This window comes from Canis aureus, chromosome 11 (genome assembly GCF_053574225.1).
Source record: "Canis aureus isolate CA01 chromosome 11, VMU_Caureus_v.1.0, whole genome shotgun sequence".
In the NCBI taxonomy this organism is placed as follows: domain Eukaryota; kingdom Metazoa; phylum Chordata; class Mammalia; order Carnivora; family Canidae; genus Canis; species Canis aureus.
The window spans coordinates 41,144,941-41,162,752 of record NC_135621.1 but is presented as its reverse complement, the minus strand read 5'-3'; the positions used below and the strand labels follow the sequence as shown (position 1 = coordinate 41,162,752).

Here is a 17,812-nt window from a genome sequence, read left to right as displayed (position 1 = left end):
TGCTGTAGGCTCATGGTGGCCCTGCTGAGACAGGTTAGGTTTGGAAAGATTTAAATGACTTTTTAATTTTTAACATTTTCCTCAGCTTTTTATTTTTCAAATTTCCAGAAGACTTGAATATTTTTCAAATTTCCAGAAGACTTGAATATTCAGTGAATACAAACACACACACATATATACATCTTTCACGTAGATTTGCCAGTTTTTAGCATTTTGCCACATTTCCCTTGTCTCTGTATATATAAAAGTTTGAGTGAGCCATTGAAAATGCACATAGCATAACACCTAACCCCTAAATAAACATATCAGCATGTACCCCTAAATACGTACATCCTTTATATCATTTTTCCACGATACCACTATTATATTTAATACAATTATAATAATTCTATAATGCCATGTATTATATAGTCTGTACTTAAATTTCCTCAGTTTTCCCCAAGATGTCTCTATAGCTGGCTAGTTTTTTTGTAGAATCCAGACCACTTGTCTGGCTTCTGCAGTTGTCCACATTCTGGCTTTCTACTTGCTTCCTTGTGATTAGATCTAGAATGTATAAAGGGTAATACTTACATGATTCTGTATACTTCTTATTCCTTCATACCAGGAGGTACATAATGAGTTTGTCCCACTATTGATTGTATGTCTGATCCCTTATTTAATGTGGTGACCAGTAGACCTCTTCATTGTAAAGGGAACTTTTTCCTCTTGTAGCTAAGAAGATGACTTTGGCATCCACTACTGATGCTTTCCTGAAATTGATGTTTACTTTGGAAGTTATAAAACAGTGATTTTTCTCCTTCTGCCATTCCTCCTACTACTTTTATTAACGGGTATTATTTCATAAAGAGGTATTGTTTCATAAAGAGGCTTTCCTTTTCTCTTTGCCTCCTACCTCAGAACCCTGGAGAGTGAGAGAGAGTGTGTGTGTGTCTGTAGAGGCACATTCTTCAACATGTACATATTGAGTGTATTATAAGGCATTGCCTTTTCTTTTTGATGTTCACATTGTCCCAAGTGTGGCCAGTGGGAGCTCCTTGAAGCAGGCTTCTCTGTCCTTTCATACACTTTCTTGCTTTCTGGCATGGGAAGGTGTCTCAGACTTATTTTGTACTTTCCCTGCCTTGGGCCTAGAATTAACCATTTTTCTAAGATACTCTGTTGCATATACTAGGAAATTGTATTTAGAAACCAAGATTTGGATGCTAGGGGCCACTCATTGCTCCTAGAGTTTCATTGCTTCTATGCTCCTTCAGGGGACAGAACTAAAAAGTATTATCGTTTAAATTGTAGGAATAATCCAGGGAATAGTATTTTTAAAAGATCACAAGTATGCATTGATTTGTCCAATTCAAATTTAACATTACATTTCTTCTTTTATATTTGTATCTCTTCTCCTACAGTAACATTTTGGTCACCTTGAAATTAATACATTCATTTACTTTATGGTATAATATACACAAAATGTTTCTGAATTTTAATATTAATTTTAACATTAATGTTACTGGCCATAAACCTTCCAAGTAAAGTTGAAGATTTTGCTGTTTTTCTTTTGTCATTAGAAATTAGGTTTATTTGTTTATATTAAATTTTAGAGTTTCTTTTGAAAATTTTAGTCTTTAATATGTACAACCTATTCGTGCTTCAAAGTTAAGCTGAATTAAAGGCATGCCCAGGGAAGCTTTACTCATCTCTGTGTCCCTCACCCTGCTGCCACACACTCCTTTATAAAGCATGACTTTTATTAGTTTCTACTGTACTTTCCCTTGTGGAAAGAAACCTGTGTATATTTTCCCCTATTCCTGTTTGTGTTTTCTTCCTTTTCTTACACCAAAGGTCACACTCTAAGTACATTTCCTTTGCATCTTGCTTTTATCAGTCTTTTTTAAAATGACTAGAGTGGGATGGATATGCCATCATTTATGCAACCAACCTTGTTGGGGAGGGGGGCGGTGTTCTAAATTTTGTTATAAATCGGTGAATAACCTGTAATGATGTTGGTTTTGCCTGTGGGGATATAGGTTATATAAAGGAATATGCTATGTTTTCTTGTAGTTCTTGTTTGATTTGATTTCTGCTATTTAGCTGTCTGCCCCATCTGCAGGTTATTCTCCTGTACGTTGTTGGGCTTGCATCCACTTTTATCTTTTTCCAAGTGGCAATGAGTTGTCTCAACATCACTTCTTAAAAAGTCCACCTTTTCTCCCTCAGAGAAGGAAGGCAGAGGAGTCCCTGTTTTTTAAAAAAATGTTCACAAAATTAGCACTCTGATGTTTGATCTAAGGGTTCCTTTAGTGTCCGTTCTATTGCCCAAAGGCTGAATGGAAGAATGAGGTTGACCCAGAAACACAGATGGGCTCCCTAATAGAATTGATTTTATAAGCCCCAAGTTGTAGGTCCCTACTTTGAGCAGCGGAATCTGATCTAGCACATTTACTGTGTGGGAAGGCAGAAAGGCCTGTCCAAAGAGCAGCCTCTCTAAAGGAGCAGCACTGTGTTTACATGAACTACCAGTTCCTTCAGAGTTCAGATGTAGTGCTAATAAGATCCAAGGCCACAGACGTCTCATCTGACACCATGCAAGGGAAATGAAAATGCATATGGTTTGCTTTTAATTGTGAGGAGCGTGTTGGAGAAGACGCTGTCATGGCTTACACGGTGGTTCTCAAGTTGGTGGCAGTACTAGGAGGTGAGGGGCTTTAGGCAATGTGTGGGGGCAAGATTTTTCACAGGCACTAGGATGTTCCTGGCATTGATTGTAGAGAAGGACCAGGGGTGTTAAGCACCCTGCAGTATAGGAGAAGGGGAAGGCTGCCTGCAACAGAGCTGTCACACTCAAAATGCCAATAGCATCCCCATTGAGAAATAGACATTTAAGAGAACTTGGTTGGAAAAATGTAGTTTAAAAACCTCTCACAACTTCCTAGGGAAGAGTTCAAAGAGCATCTAAAAACGTTAGGGCTGTCACGGTGGATGAGGCTTGGAGCCTGCTCTTCTCAGTATTCGGTCTTTGATATTTGTACTGCCAAAGAGAAGTTAGAAGGGGTGCTCTTGAGCACATTACTGTGGAGGTTGTATAGGAACACCTCCATTTGCTTTTAAAAAAGAGAGATTTGTGGTGTCATATTCATGTTTGAAACTGACACTTGGAAATTGTTAATAACCAGTTTAAGAGTTACAAATAATTTTTCTTTGGGGGGATGTATATGTGGTTATTTTATTACCCATTTAAAGGATTATAAGATGAGACAATGTATATGAAATTCTTAGTTTGATATCCTTAGTTTGATACTGAGTACTCAGTAACTGTTTGTCATAACATTAACTTGTGTTTATAACAGTCATTAATTAACCTTTGTGTGTATTTTCAGAAAGCTATTGCTTACCTTTTTCCAAGTGGTTTGTTTGAGAAGCAAGCCAGGCCAATAATGAAGGTAGTTATCTTCATTAATATTTTTTAAAATTTCACTTAGATTTATAATATCTTACAGTAATTATCTAATGCACTGTAATTTATTTTACAGCATCCTGAACAGATTTTTCCAAAACAAAGAGGTGAGTTTGCTCAAGAATGAATGAACAGTTCTTTCTTTACTATAGTGTTACAGTGTTACATTACATATTAGCAGTTGCCCACAAAAGGTGGAGACATATTCCTGTATCTTGGCAGTTGTGAAGTCAGTCAGTGATATTTTATAACTAATAATAAATGACTGGAATTTACAAATTATTTCTTTTTAATTAAATAATACCATAATTAGATCAGGATAGAGTTTATGCCTGTACTATTAGACTGATTTATTTGCATTCTAACATGCCTTTTTTTTTTTTTTTTTTTTTAAATTTTTTTTTTTTTTTTTTTATGATAGTCACACACACAGAGAGAGAGAGGCAGAGACACAGGCAGAAGGAGAAGCAGGCTGCATGCACCGGGAGCCCGACATGGGATTCGATCCCGGGTCTCCAGGATCACGCCCTGGGCCAAAGGCAGGTGCCAAACCGCTGCGCCACCCAGGGATCCCCTAACATGCCTTTTTTGAGTTTGGTACAGATCTGCTGGAAACTGATTTGCCTTTTTTTATTTGAAAATTTAAAATTTTTGTTCATTTCGGAAGCATTTTCACTGAATATAGGTTCCTCCCCCCCCCCCCCCTTTTTTGGTCTTTCCTTTATTGATATAATTCCATTGTCTTTTGCCTCACACTGTTTCTAATGAGGAGGTAGCCATTGTTCTTGCATAGCCTTCTGTTTTCCTTGCTTCTTTTAAAATTTTCTCTTTGTCTCTTAAATGTGTAAAATTAAATTTTGACAGAAACATACAGCAGGCTTTAAGCTTTCAAGGAAATAATATATTTACTCTTTCCTAATTTACATTAAAAGCCTGTTAGCCAGTATGGACTGGTGGTAGTTGTCTGGTAATTTAAAAAGTACTAAAGCTAGGAGGTGGCCTGGGTGACTCAGTGGGTTAAGCATCCAACTCTTGATCTCAGTTCAGGTCTTAATCTCTGGGTCATGAGTTCAAGCCACTCATTGGGCTCCACACTGGGTGTCAAGCCTATTTTGAAAAACAATTTTTTTTTTAGTACTAAAAAATTTTTTTTAAAGTACTAAAGCTAGAAATTACTTCTTAAAAACATTCAGCATAAATTTATATATGTTCATCTTTTGCTACAATTGTAGAGGATTTTTTTTTTTTCTTTGAGTAGGTATCTGTTTTTTCCTATTTATTTTGCATACCCCTGCTGTCACTGAGGAATCATCAAAGTTTTTTTAGTTTTGGTTTCCTCACAGTGGAGCAAAGAACTTAAAGTTCCTAAGAGATCTGAGTGCAGAATGTTTCTGTATTTCTACAGATTTTTCCTCTAGCCACACTGAAGTGAAATAAACCTTTTTTTTTTTTTTAAGTAATTTGCCTTTCAGTTTTTAAAAAGCATTTAACCTAGTTTCATAGAAGCAAAAACTCTCTCTTCTGTTTCCACTCTTATTTCATCTGTTTATGTAATACTTAATTCATGTAATTATAGAAATAAGTACTATTATAATAAACAGGTTTGAGAATTGACACAGCTGACTCTTAGTAAGCATGTAACTCAGCAGCAAAATGTGTGGATATCCTAGAGAAGATCATGGTAGCCACAGATACTCATTGTGCAGGCAGCATTACTCAGTATCTTTTAGAGCCGATTTGGTAGAGATTGATTAGAGAGCAGGTATTTCAATAAAAAATGTATTTGTTTTTACATTGATATTTCTGCTAAGTCTGTGTTCAGAGCTAGGGATTCTTTTTTTTTTTTTTTAAGATTTTATTTATTTATTTGAGAGAGAGTATGAGGAAGGGCAAAGAGGAGAGGGAGAAGCAGACACCCCGCTGAGTAGAGCGATTGATTGTGGGGCTCGATCTCAGGACCCTTGGACCATGACCCGAGCCGAAGGTAGATGTTTAACAGGCTGAGCCACATGGGCGTCCCCAGAGCTAGGCCTGCTTCCATTCTGCTGCTCCATTTCACTCTTTGAACTTTTATTTTGAATCTTGTTATAAAAATTAAGGGTCTTTTCATAACTGTATTGTGTTTTATATTTTGCTGAATTCTTTGACATAGTTGATTATAAACTATAATATCATTTCAGTTGATAGCTCTTGGGGAGATAATAAATGAAGGCTGTATTACAAGTGTATGTCACTTTAAAGATGCAGCTCAGGCTTATTGAAACAAAACTATATACAAGGCATAGAAACTTAAATTTAGTGGATTTCTGTAAATGTTATAACTGACTTTTAAAAAATTATTGTTAGTGGCTTCCCTATTTTTCAGCTTCACAGGCTCCTCATTTACATGTCTTCTCTTTGTGTATCTCTATCTACTAGTTGCATCTATTGTACATCTGCCCCTCTGAAACTATTTCTTTCAAATCATACCAGCTTCTTAGAAGTTTATTACTATCAGCTGGAATGTAACAACTGAAACTCCTAGACATCCCTGCAAAATGCTCCTGTTTTTTTGGAACTATGTTAGTATCGTAGGATTTTATTACATTGTAGTTAACTGTATTTAGACGGGATTCCTTTAGAATTAGCAAAATATTTTTTGCCACCTACCTACCAATTTTGTACTTTGTAAACATGTGACAAACTAATTTTCGTGTTAAGAAATATCAGTGAAATTTAGATTTGAATAGTTTATAATTGTTGTAAAGTGCTGTTACTTCCTTTCTTAAAAGATAGAAGCTTCCAGATTGAGTTAACATAAAAATCCTGCTCCATTGTTTAAGACAAGTGATAAAAATATCAGAAAAAACAAAGATATATACCAGATTGATGACACACACAAGAAATAGCACCTAACACTAGATGAAATAGAATTCGAGGAAGTTGAAGAGTGGTTTGATGAGACAAGAATGTTAATTTATATTAATGGAATCTAATATCTTTTAAATGGATTTGACGACCATGATGAGCCTTTTTGTACCATGCATTTAACATTGAGATGTTCATAGGAAAAGCTGTTAAATAAGGCTCTAAAGAATTTGAATAGGGCAGCCCAGGTGGTACCACTACCATTCCTTAAAAGTTCATTATGATTTTGGAATTAAGAAATTTACATTCTAAAATAGAATTTAATAAAATGGCTAGTTGGAGGATAAACATATAACTGTCAAATAATGGATAATGTTATACCCTTAAGTCATACAAAAATGCAGAGGACAAAGATCAATAAATTATCTATTTTAAAATTCAAATTCTCTTTGGGAAAAAGCATAAATTTAAAAAGCAACAGGGGCACAGTCAGTTAAGTATCCAACAAAGTAGGTTATTCATAAACGAAAATACAAGTAGTAAACATAGGAAATTATCAGATCAGAAACAGTGTTCTATTAAAATGACAGGTGGTCATTATCACTTATCAGATTAAAAATTGTAAATATTATATATCAGCAAAAATTTAGGGTAGCTAACTAAACCATCAGAGAATTCTACTATAGAGTAGTATACTGATGATCAAGAGAGGTAGTTCCAGGGGTGCCTGAGTGGCTTAGTCTTTTTTAAGTGTCTGACTCTTAATTTCAGTTTAGGCCATGATCTCAGAGTTTTGAGATCCAGCCTTGTGTTGGGCTCTGCACTGATACTGGAGCCTACTTAAGATTCTCCCTCTCCCTCTCCCTCTGCCCCTACTCCCTGCCCAGACTCATTGATGCTTGCTCACCTGTGCACCCTGTCTCTCTCACCTCTTGCTCTCCAAAAAAAAGAAAGAAGTAGTTCTAGTTGTATTAGTACAGATAAGACACGCTGTTAGGTGAGAAAAGGAAGTGAAAATGGTGTAGTGTTGTCTTAGTCCATTCAAGCTACCATACACTGGGTGGTGTATAAACCCCAGAAATTTATTTTTCCTAGTCCTAGAGGCTGGAAAGTCCAAAATCAAGACACCAGGTGAGAGCCTGCTTCTTGGCTCATAGACCACTATCTTTCCCTGTGTCCTCACATGGTGAAGGGACCCAGGATCTCTGGGGTTCCTTCTGTGAAGTCACTCATCCTGTTTATGAGGGCTTTGCCCCTATGACCTGATCACCTCCCAAAGGCCCCACACCAAAATACCAGCACATCAGGGATTAGGTTCCAAAATGAATTTTGGGGGAGGGGAAAACAAATAATCTATAGGAAGTAAATACAGCCTAATACCATTTGTGTTTTTAAAAAACATGCAGACAGTCCTCTGTATTTCAGTAGATAGACATAGGTAAATGTACTGAAAGAGTTTAGAACAATAAACTTCAGCTTTGCCTCTGGCAAGTGAATTCTAATATTTAATCTTTATAAAAAGAGTGAGCAAAAGAAGCGTTCAGAGGGAAATTTATAGCATTGAATGTGTGTAGTAGAAAAGACTATCTGAAATCACTTATCTAAGCTTCCATCTTAGGAAACTAGACAAAGAAGAGCAAATTAAATCCAAAGGAAGTAGAAGAAAGAATTGATAAAAATTACAGCAAAAGTCAGTGAAGTTAAAAACAGGAAAGCAGTGGAGAAAATCAACAAAAGCTGGTTCTTTGATAATAGATTTTATATGTCAGTTTTATTTTATCAGTAAAATCGATGAGCCTCTAGTGTCCTACTTGAAAGAAAGGAGCAAGGACACAGATTACTAGTACCAGAAATGAAAGAGGGGATACCGCTGCAGATCCCAGAGACATTAAAAGGATAATCAAGGAATACTGTGAACAACTCTGTGCCTATAGATTTGATAACCTACGTGAAGTAGACCAATTCCTTGTAGATTAGATACAATCTGCCACAACTTACAGCAGAAATAGACAATTTGAATAGGCCTATATCAATTAAAGAAATTGAATCAATAATTAATAACCCAGAAGACCTTGGGTTTGGCCATGGCTTTTTATATACAACACCAAAGGAGAAGCTGGATTTCATTAAAATTAAAACTTTCTGCTGTGAGAAAGACACTGTCAAGAGAATGAAAAGACAAGCCACAGGTTGTAGAAAATATTTGGAAAAGGCATACCTGATAAAAGACTGTTATCCAAAATACACAAGGAACTCTTAAACTCAACAGTGAGAAAACCAGTGACCAATTTAAAAATTGGCCGAAGTTCTTATTAGATACCACAGAACGTGTATACATGGCAAACAAGCATATGAAAAGATGCTTCACATCAGGGAAATACCAATTAAAGCAACAGTGAGGTACTACACACCTATTAGAATGGCCAAAATCCACAACACTGATACCACCAAATTGTCCAAGGATGTTGATCAACAGGAGTTCTCATTCATCACTGATGGAAATGCAAAAATGCTACAAACACTTGGAAAGATAGTTTGGCGATTTCTAAACATACTCTTCCATACAATCCAGCATTTGTGTTCCTTGGTATTTATCCAGAGGGATTGAACTCTTAAATCCACACAGAAACCTGCAGACAGATGTTTATAGCAGCTCTGTTCATTATTGCCGAAACTTGGAAGTAACCAAGGTGTCCTTTGGCATATGAATGGGTAATTAAACTGTGGTATCAATAGACAGTGGAATATTCTTTAGCACTAGAAAGAAAGGTGCTATCAAGCCATGAGAAGACAGGGAAGAGACTTAAATGCAAATGACCAAGTGAAAGAAGCCAATCTGCAATGGGTACCTACCGTATGGTTCTAAGTATATGACATTCTGGAAAAGGCTAAACTATGGAAGCAGTGGAAACATTAGTGGTTGCCAGCGGTGAAGGGGAGTAGGTGGAACACAGAGAATTCTTTTTTTTTTTTTTTTTTTAAGATTTTATTTATTCATGAGAGACACAGAGGCAGAGACACAGGTAGAGGGAGAAGCAGGCTCTCTGTGAGGAGCCTGATGTGGTACTTCCCTGGTATCCAACCTGAGCTGAAGGCAGATGCTCAACCACTGAGCCACCCAGGCACTCCGAACACAGTATTCTTAGGGCTCTGAAACTACTCTGTGATATTATAGTGATGGATCCAAACCCACCGAGTATGCAGCACAAGTAAACCGTAATGTGAACTCTGGACTTAGAGTGATAATGATGTGCCAGAGTAGTTTCATCACTTATAACAAAAGTACCACAAGGGTAGGGGAGGTGGCTATGCATATGTGGGGGCAAAGATGGTATATAGGAAATCTCTACTTTACTCTCAACTCTGCTGTGAACTGTTAAAAAAGTCTGTTGAAAAAGTAGTGAAAGAAGGGTATATATTGTGTAATAAAGTTAATTTTATAGAAAATAATTAAATGAGGGCAGTGTCAAGAAAAACAAAAATACAGATAAAACTTATAAAAATATGCAAGAGTTTTATGTAGAAAATTATAAAACTTAAAGCTCATAAGTGAAACTCTAATAGCTAGAGAAAAGATTTCATGTTCCTCTAAGGAAAGATACTGCAAGGTTGCTTCTTTAAAAACTATTAATAACTGTAATAAATTTTTTATCAAAGTCCTGCTAGGACTTTTGGAAAAAACTTCTGCACTTTATTTGAGAGAGTAAATGTTCAAGAAGCAGCAAGACATTTTTTAAAGAGAAATAAGAATTCTTATGTAGGAAACACCCTACCAGCTATCAAAATGCAGCAAAAAGCTTATTTTAATCAAATGATGGCAGTGGTGCAGTATTCTGACAGACCAGTGGGTCAGATTAGAGTATTCAGCATCAGCATGTTTGTTTATGCCATATTTTGTGAATTCTGAGTTTTTTCAGTTTTAACATTTGACAACTGGATTCATTTTATAATTAATGTAAACTATAATGATCAACATTTTTTCCTTTGTATAAGATGCCTGATGGGGCATCTTAAATCTGTAATATCTTAGATTGAATGAAATATTATGAAGTCAAGTATATACATACTCATACATCACTACATACTCACATACTCAGACGTGCAATGAGACCCAGCTCAACATCACCTCCCAAGTTTTAAGGTAGTCTCTTACCTGCAACCATGTTATTTGTCTAACTGCCTTAGCAATACAATGAAAATGAATTACATAGTGAAGTTATTTGGAAGATATACAGGATTTCATGAAGTCTATGAAAACGATGTTGGCAAGGTATTTATTTTTTAAAAAAAGATTTATTTATTTATTCATGAGAGAGAGAGAGGCAGAGACACAGGAGGTGGGAGAAGCAGGCTCCATGCCGGGAGCCCAACACGGGACTTGATCCCAGGACCCCAGGATCACGCCCTGGGCCAAAGGCAGGTACCAAACCGCTGAGCCACCCAGGGATCCCCTGAAGTATTTAATTCATCCATAGCCAATGGCATATAAGAATCTGGTTTCCTTTTTTAAGCAAAAATCCCTATCAAAATTGATTTTTCTTCGTAGTTTATTATGAAATTTTGGGCTTTGTTTTAAATATATTCACTTAAAGTGGCCTATGTGTAATGTCAGTTATCCTCAGAAGACAAAAATATCCTACTCACTGTACAGATGGTATTTCAACAGAAGAGCGTAGTGGAGCATCTGGGTGGTGCACTCTTAAGTGTCTGACTCTTGGTTTTGGTTCAGTTCGTGATCTTGGGTCATGAGATCAAGCCCCATGTGGAGTCGGCTTGAGATACTTTCTTCTCCCTTGGCCCTTCCCTCTGCTCATTCTTGCTCTTGTAATAATGATACAAGATAGTGGGATAATGACTCTTTGCTGGACAAGGTAATTGATAACTTGGGTTTCTGCCTGATGAACATAGATTTCAGATAGGTGAAATTTCTGAACATGAAAAAAATTCAAATTCCAGAAGAAAATACAGAAAAATAGTTTTTAGAAAGCCCAAAGTCTTAAAGCATGCTCTCTCCATAGGAGTGGTGTTGTCCGGGAGAGGGCATAAATGAATCCATAGGAGGTGAGAAAAGTCTGAGCTGTTAGAATGTTTATGGACCTTCAAAGGGCCACTGTGTACATCAACAGATACACAGTATATGTGTGATATTAAAAGTTCTTGAGGAGGGAGGCAGTTAGGGAAAAGATGTCTAACAAGGCTCCTTAGTAGGGGTGATAGTGGAAATCAGCCAAGAGGACAATGACAGATTCTACAGTACACATATATTTTAAACTTCTTGATTATGAAAGACACTGTAAACCAAATTAAAAGGTGACACAGGATTTAAACACATTGAAGCTCTTGGTGTTTGTCCACCTGCCCAAAAGATAAAGTACCTTGTTCCTTTAAAAAAAAAAAAAAAAAAAGAAGAAAGATGCTGTCTCTTAAACAAAAAAAAAAAGTAAATGACAGATTGAGAGAAAAGAGTTTTCAATTTCTGTAATTGACAGAGAAGTGTACTTTTAATGTATTGGAGTTTCCACAAATGGTTAACAGAAACAACTCGGTAGAAATAAGGGCAAAGGATGTGGAGTCAGGTTTGGTTTATTTACTACAGTGACTCCATTCCTGTTCATTTGGTGTTTATTAGATGTGAATGACCATCTGTATTTCAAAAGGAATTACACATAACACCTTGTGGGGGCCCCTTCTGTTTTAGACATTGAAACTCTCTGAGGTATGTCACCACAGAGTTGGAACAAACAATGTGGCATGGAAAAATCCATTTAGTTTTTTTCTTTGTTATATTATGCCTTTTCCTAATTTTCTGAATGTGTAACAACATTAACTCTATCAGTTTCCCTTTTTAAGAATATGAGACCGTGTTATATTTACAGCCAAACCTAATTTCTTTGTTCTAACAAGATGATTTTTGCTGTTTTATGTGTTTATTTAAAACAGGTTCTAGAAATTCTCATAATAAAATATATAGGAATATTTTATCAGGCATAAACATTGTTTTATGTTAATGATATGGAATATTAAATATTCTAAATATTTACATGTTAAACATGCTGACCTAAATATTAAAGCTGTTTTGTCATTTTAAAAGTTAATCAGAATTGTAGACATGTCTTTTAACTTCTGTTAAGTATAGCTATTTGGTCTCTGTATACATTTTTATTTTTTGTTTTCATCTGGCTTTTTATTAGCAATCCAATGGGGAGAAGATGGCCGTCCATTTCATTTTCTCTTTTATACTGGCAAACAGGCGTATTATTCATTAATGCATGTAAGTATATTATATCGATGATTAATAATATGAACTGTAAGCTAAGTGTACCAGACATTTTGCTCAGCTTCAGGATCACCTAGTATGTTTCATATTGAATGGAACTAAGACCTCTAGAGATAAGGCAGTATGTCAAAAGACTATTTTATTTGTTCATTTTTGCTGAAGGTAAATAAGCATCATAGAATTTATATCAGGATGGTTTGGCCTTAAAATGCTGCTACTTACAGATTGAGATCATTGTAGGAGATAGATGCCCCACTCAGTAATAATGCATGTGTGTGTATTGAAGGTAAGGCACGAAGCAGGAAAGGGGCGAGGATATGCTGCTGTCATGGGCTGTGAGGCATTTACCATGGAGAGAGTCAGATTGTCCTCTGTACTTTTTGTTTATTCATACACAGTTTTAGCTTTTCAGAAACGAATGCAGCCTTATGAGTCTAGAATCTGTGCCTCCGAAAGACCTAAGAAATGGTTTTATTACACTTTGACTTGCAACTGGGTTCAAGTGTCCTTGGGAACGGCTTTTATTTTGTTTCAGAGCTCTAAGTGTTTGATAGTGTGCAAATTTGGGGGTTCCCTCGGGTACTCTGAACAAAACGGCTAGATTGCTAATACCCAGTTTTTTACAACAGACCCCATTTTCCTTTAAGAACACGATGTCGGATTTTATTTCTTCATTACATGATTTTTGAAAGTTGCAAAAACATTCAGCAGGCTTTCCCCCTCCCCCTCCCCCCACGTCCTCAGTCAGCTTTCAGGTTGCCTGAATCCCAGGCACACATTCACTCGGCACTTTTAGAACTCTCTGGTGTTTATTTGTGCTCCACACACCCAAAGGACAAAATCCTCACTTGTCAGGTACATTTATTTCTTGGGGAAAAAAAAAAAAAGAAAACCTTCTTTTCGCTTTTTGTTGACCTTGGGCAAATGAGCTTCTTGCCCTGGCAGAAATGAAATGAATGATAAATGTAGAGTGTGTCTTTGCTGACTAATGGAGCCGGGCTGGCTCTCCGCCGAGCTTCTCCGCAGCCCGAGGCTGCCCGAGGACCCCTGCTGTTCGTTTAAATAGGTATGTCAAATCTGCCTCCCAATGCCGCCGGTTTGATCTGTGGTAATATTTGTGAAGGTTCCATATGGACTTGAGCCCCCTGCAGTGCTAAGAAATAATGTACAACGCTTCATGGTGCAGACGCAAATTTTCTCTGAAAAGGGATGCAGTGCTGCGTTTTAGCTGTCGGAGGGGATGATGGAGCTGACGCGCTAGGCCTGTCAACTTGTTACACGGATGGGTTGCACGCAGCGAAGCTGTGGAAAATCTGTGCCTTTTAACTTTTCTACTTAATCACGGTTGTAGCATTGCCTTTAGACTGTATGCTACATTAATTCTCTTCCTGCCTTCTGCCTTTCATCCCGAGTTTCACGGAAAAAAGTAAAGCATGCAGGTCTTGTAGAGGAGCCTTATCAAACAGCTGTCATCTGACAAGCCATTTGCATTTGTTTGGGCTGAAACTGAGCAACCCAAGGGCAAGATATTTTGTTGCATTCCATCATAATGAAGAAATTACACATTGTAGAAGAGGCCTAACTTCTATTTGGGTTGGTTTATGTGTTTTAGAAAGGTACTGCTAGAGAAACCAGTCGGTTTCTCAGTGGATAAAATACGACTGTACGCTGACTGAAATGTCAAATTACATCTGATTAATAAAGGTTTGGGGTTTTGTTTTGGTTTTCCTTTTTGAGTAATAGTTTCTGTTACGTAGAGCAGAATTCTTTGGGCTTTTCGATTTTAGTCAAACTCAGTAATTTAGGTCTGTTTATTTTGTTGGGAGTTTTGACTCCCCAAGCAGTATGGGGCTTAGCATTGGTTGTATTGCTCATCAGAACAGTTTACACGTATGAATTGTAGATCTTTTGGTTTACCTGGAGCATTTTAATTCAGATAATTAATAAAACCTTGTGTTTCCAAAACTTCTTATGCCGATCACTTTAGTGTCCTGTCTGGCCAGTATTATTAATTAACAACTGCAGTCCTACCAGGCACATTTCCTAGGTCATGCAGGTGAACGTCCTCCTAGAGACTGTTACTTTGCAATAGCGTGTGACTAAATATCCACTGGTCACTTAACAGGCAATTTTGTAGGGAAGTCAGGCATTGGGTATAAAGAAAAAGAATAAAACTGGAAATTGCTTCGTGTGTTTGCTCACTCCTTTGTTCTGCATTCTCTTGGGATGAAGGGCGGATACCCTTCTGTTCTGTGGGAGGGTGATCGCCCCCTCCTACTGTCCCACTGCAGCAAGGAGTCAGCCCCCAAAGACTGTGGCAGGCCTCAAATGCTTAGAAATATATGTTTGTTGTTACCGTTTCTGACCATGTGAAGGGGTAAAAAGACCCTAAACCAAACTAGGTTTTTATCATTGGCCACCTGTAATTGTGTGAAGCATGGCAGTCATGAGCCAAGCTTTTTGACAAACAACTCACAGATCTAAAGCATGTGTGCAGTTTTGCCCAAGAGACCTTTCTGACATCAATTAACCTTCTTCTCTTCTGTAATAATGCCAATTCCTCTTTTTAGTATTTGGTCACTGTTTGTATAATAAGCTTATATATTACCTCACAGAAACTAATACAAGAGAGTCCTGATGTGGCTTGCAGTTAAGGATAACATACAGTGCTTTAGTGAACACTGGTTCCAATTGGCCTATCATCAGCCCATCCGGTCTTTGTGGAGAAGCATTTCAGGGGAGATGAGGACAAGAAGAAAGAAGCAATTTATTGTTCCTGCCCAGAGGTGAAGCATAATAGGAAAGCCTGAAGTGGAAGAAACCTGCTGATCCACGTTGTCTCAGACTTTGTAAATGTGTTACTTTCCAAAGGTTGTTACCACCTTCCTTGGAACTCCCTTTTTCCTGTGGATACAATGTATGTCTTCAGGTTTCTGGGAAAGTGAAAAAACCCACTTATTTTACACTGTAGTGAGTGAATATGGTGTGCATACATAATGTAAAAAGTATAGGATAGTGTAAACAAGGAGTGTCTTAAACAGTAAAAAGTAGTTTAAGGAGAAATAAGACACTTAAGGAGTTTCTCGAAGGATCGGATTGTTGAGTACTGAAAGGGAGCTCCCAATTTTGATGGTACTGGCTCATCTGTCTTTTCTCATCCAAAATGGATGGCTTCCATTTCCTTAAGAGCCATGTGACAAGTAGAACTTGTATACTTTTCAGGCATGATTTAGAGTTTCAGCTTAGGATTTCAGGAGCAGAAGGAGGAAACAGAGGCAGAAGAAGAGAAGTTTCTTGAAACAACTGAGTCAAAGTGTAAAGGAATGGAAAGAATTTTTAAAGAGGATAATATGTGTATGTGCAGAAAAGAAAACGCTATGCCATGGCACAAGTGAGCTGTGAATAGCCTTGGTCTAGATGAGGGAGAAAACTGTGTGTGTGTAGTCAAGGGACAGGCCTGAGGGGTGGTCTGTCTGCCCTTAGGGCCTGCCAGCTTGATTGGGGGGGATACCCCTTGTCCACATCCGGAGCCTGTCCAAGCTGGCTATGCTGGTGATGAAGAAGGCTATACCCATGAGCAAGACATTTACAACCTGGCTAGTCATGGTTGAGTATGGGCAGGGCCTTTAATTGTAGGAAAAACGTTAATTCAGGTTTACTCGTTATATACATGTTTTTGAAAATTTTTAAAGTCATTCACTAAAAGCGAATTGAAGATTAAAGTTCATTACAAGAGGTGATAGTTTGACTCTGAAGTGGGAACCCTTTGTAAACTATGATTCGTGAAGTCCAGTCATGTCCACTGCAGCCTTTCCCAAAGTGTTTGCTAAGAAACACAGGTTATAAAATACTTTTCATGAAAAAGGTTCTGCCACAAAGTGAGCTGGCAGTGCCACCCATTGTGTCCTAGGAAAACATGTCCTAGGAGCTATGTGATAGCATGATAAAGTTCAGCAGTAAAGAAGCCTGTTGCAGTAACCTACTGCATCCAGTCACAGAACCCTTTGTACCCAGGGCACCTTTTATTTTATTTTATCTTATTTAATTTCTTTAAGATTGTATTAATTTATTCATGAGAGACACAGAGAGAAAGGCAGATTCATAAGCAGAAGGAGAAGCAGAAGCCTGATGCGGGACTCAGTCCCCGGACCTCTGGATCACGACCTGAGCCAAAGGCAGACACTCAACCACTGATGTATCCAAGTGCCCCTCCAGGGCACCTTTTAATCTTCCATGAGACTAATGCTTGTGAAAGGCTGTACAGACATTGAAAAAATCAGTTTTCAGATACCATAGGCATTTGCTGAAATTTTACACAAACTCCCTCACCCCAATTTCTATGATATGGTTGTGCATCTCTTTATAGATGCAGTTTTTACTGCATCCGTGATTATCATATAAAAGCCTCATTTTTAGGACTCGTTTTACAGTAAACAATGGAATATTTTCAAAGTATTTCTGTAAATTGAAGGAATTACATGGCCACAGATGAAATCTGTACCCAAAGAAGTTTGAAATTAAATAAGTAGATCATTATATATTATTTAAACTATACTGCTGAAGTGAAAAGTTAAAATTTGAAAGAAAACCCAAGTTAATTCTAATCCTGATAATTTACACATAAACAGCATTCATTTGCCTTTTGAAAGAAGGCTGGCTTATTTAGAAATTCTCTGGTTTGTTTTAAATGACTTAAGTAACCTTCTATGTTCATAAAGCATGAGAACAGCAACCCCAGAAGCATCTTGACTATGTGAAGATTCCAGACTCCAGTAAGCAAAAGTCCTGGGGACTTAGTGCCACAAAATCCTTATATAGTTTGCATTGTCTTTGTAACCTTGTAGTGAATATTGAAAACTTTCAGTTTAGTGCCTTTATCTTTAAAAATGAAATTTTAAATAGTAACCCTTCTCACAATGAGGTATTACGAAATAACTCCTTTAAAACTGCAAAATGCTGATTTTTAAAAAGGTACAGAGCAGTACTGACAAATCTTTGCATGCTCTTTTAAAACTATATATATAGCATATTGTTTTCACTAAGTGATAGCAAGGGTCTGTGATAGCAGTATGTCTCTTGAAACATTAGATAAATAACAATAACCATGATAAGTAAATTATATATTATGTTTATTTCATTTTATTTCATTGTATATGCCAATAGCTAAACAATTAAGAAGATTACTACTTAGGAAATATGATTTTCTGTGATTTTTTTTTTTTGACAAATACGTATTTTAA

General features: G+C 37.1%; 1 protein-coding gene across 1 annotated transcript in view; it reads left to right on the top strand.

Moving 5' to 3' along the window:
• MRPS9 (mitochondrial ribosomal protein S9) overlaps window positions 1-17,812 on the top strand; it is a 62,615-nt gene that overhangs the window by 30,043 nt on the left and 14,760 nt on the right. The window contains exons 3-5 of the mRNA XM_077914909.1: window positions 3,372-3,434; window positions 3,525-3,555; window positions 12,487-12,566. Of these exons, the coding sequence (XP_077771035.1) occupies window positions 3,372-3,434; window positions 3,525-3,555; window positions 12,487-12,566 (174 nt within the window). The remainder of the gene's footprint in view (window positions 1-3,371; window positions 3,435-3,524; window positions 3,556-12,486; window positions 12,567-17,812) is intronic.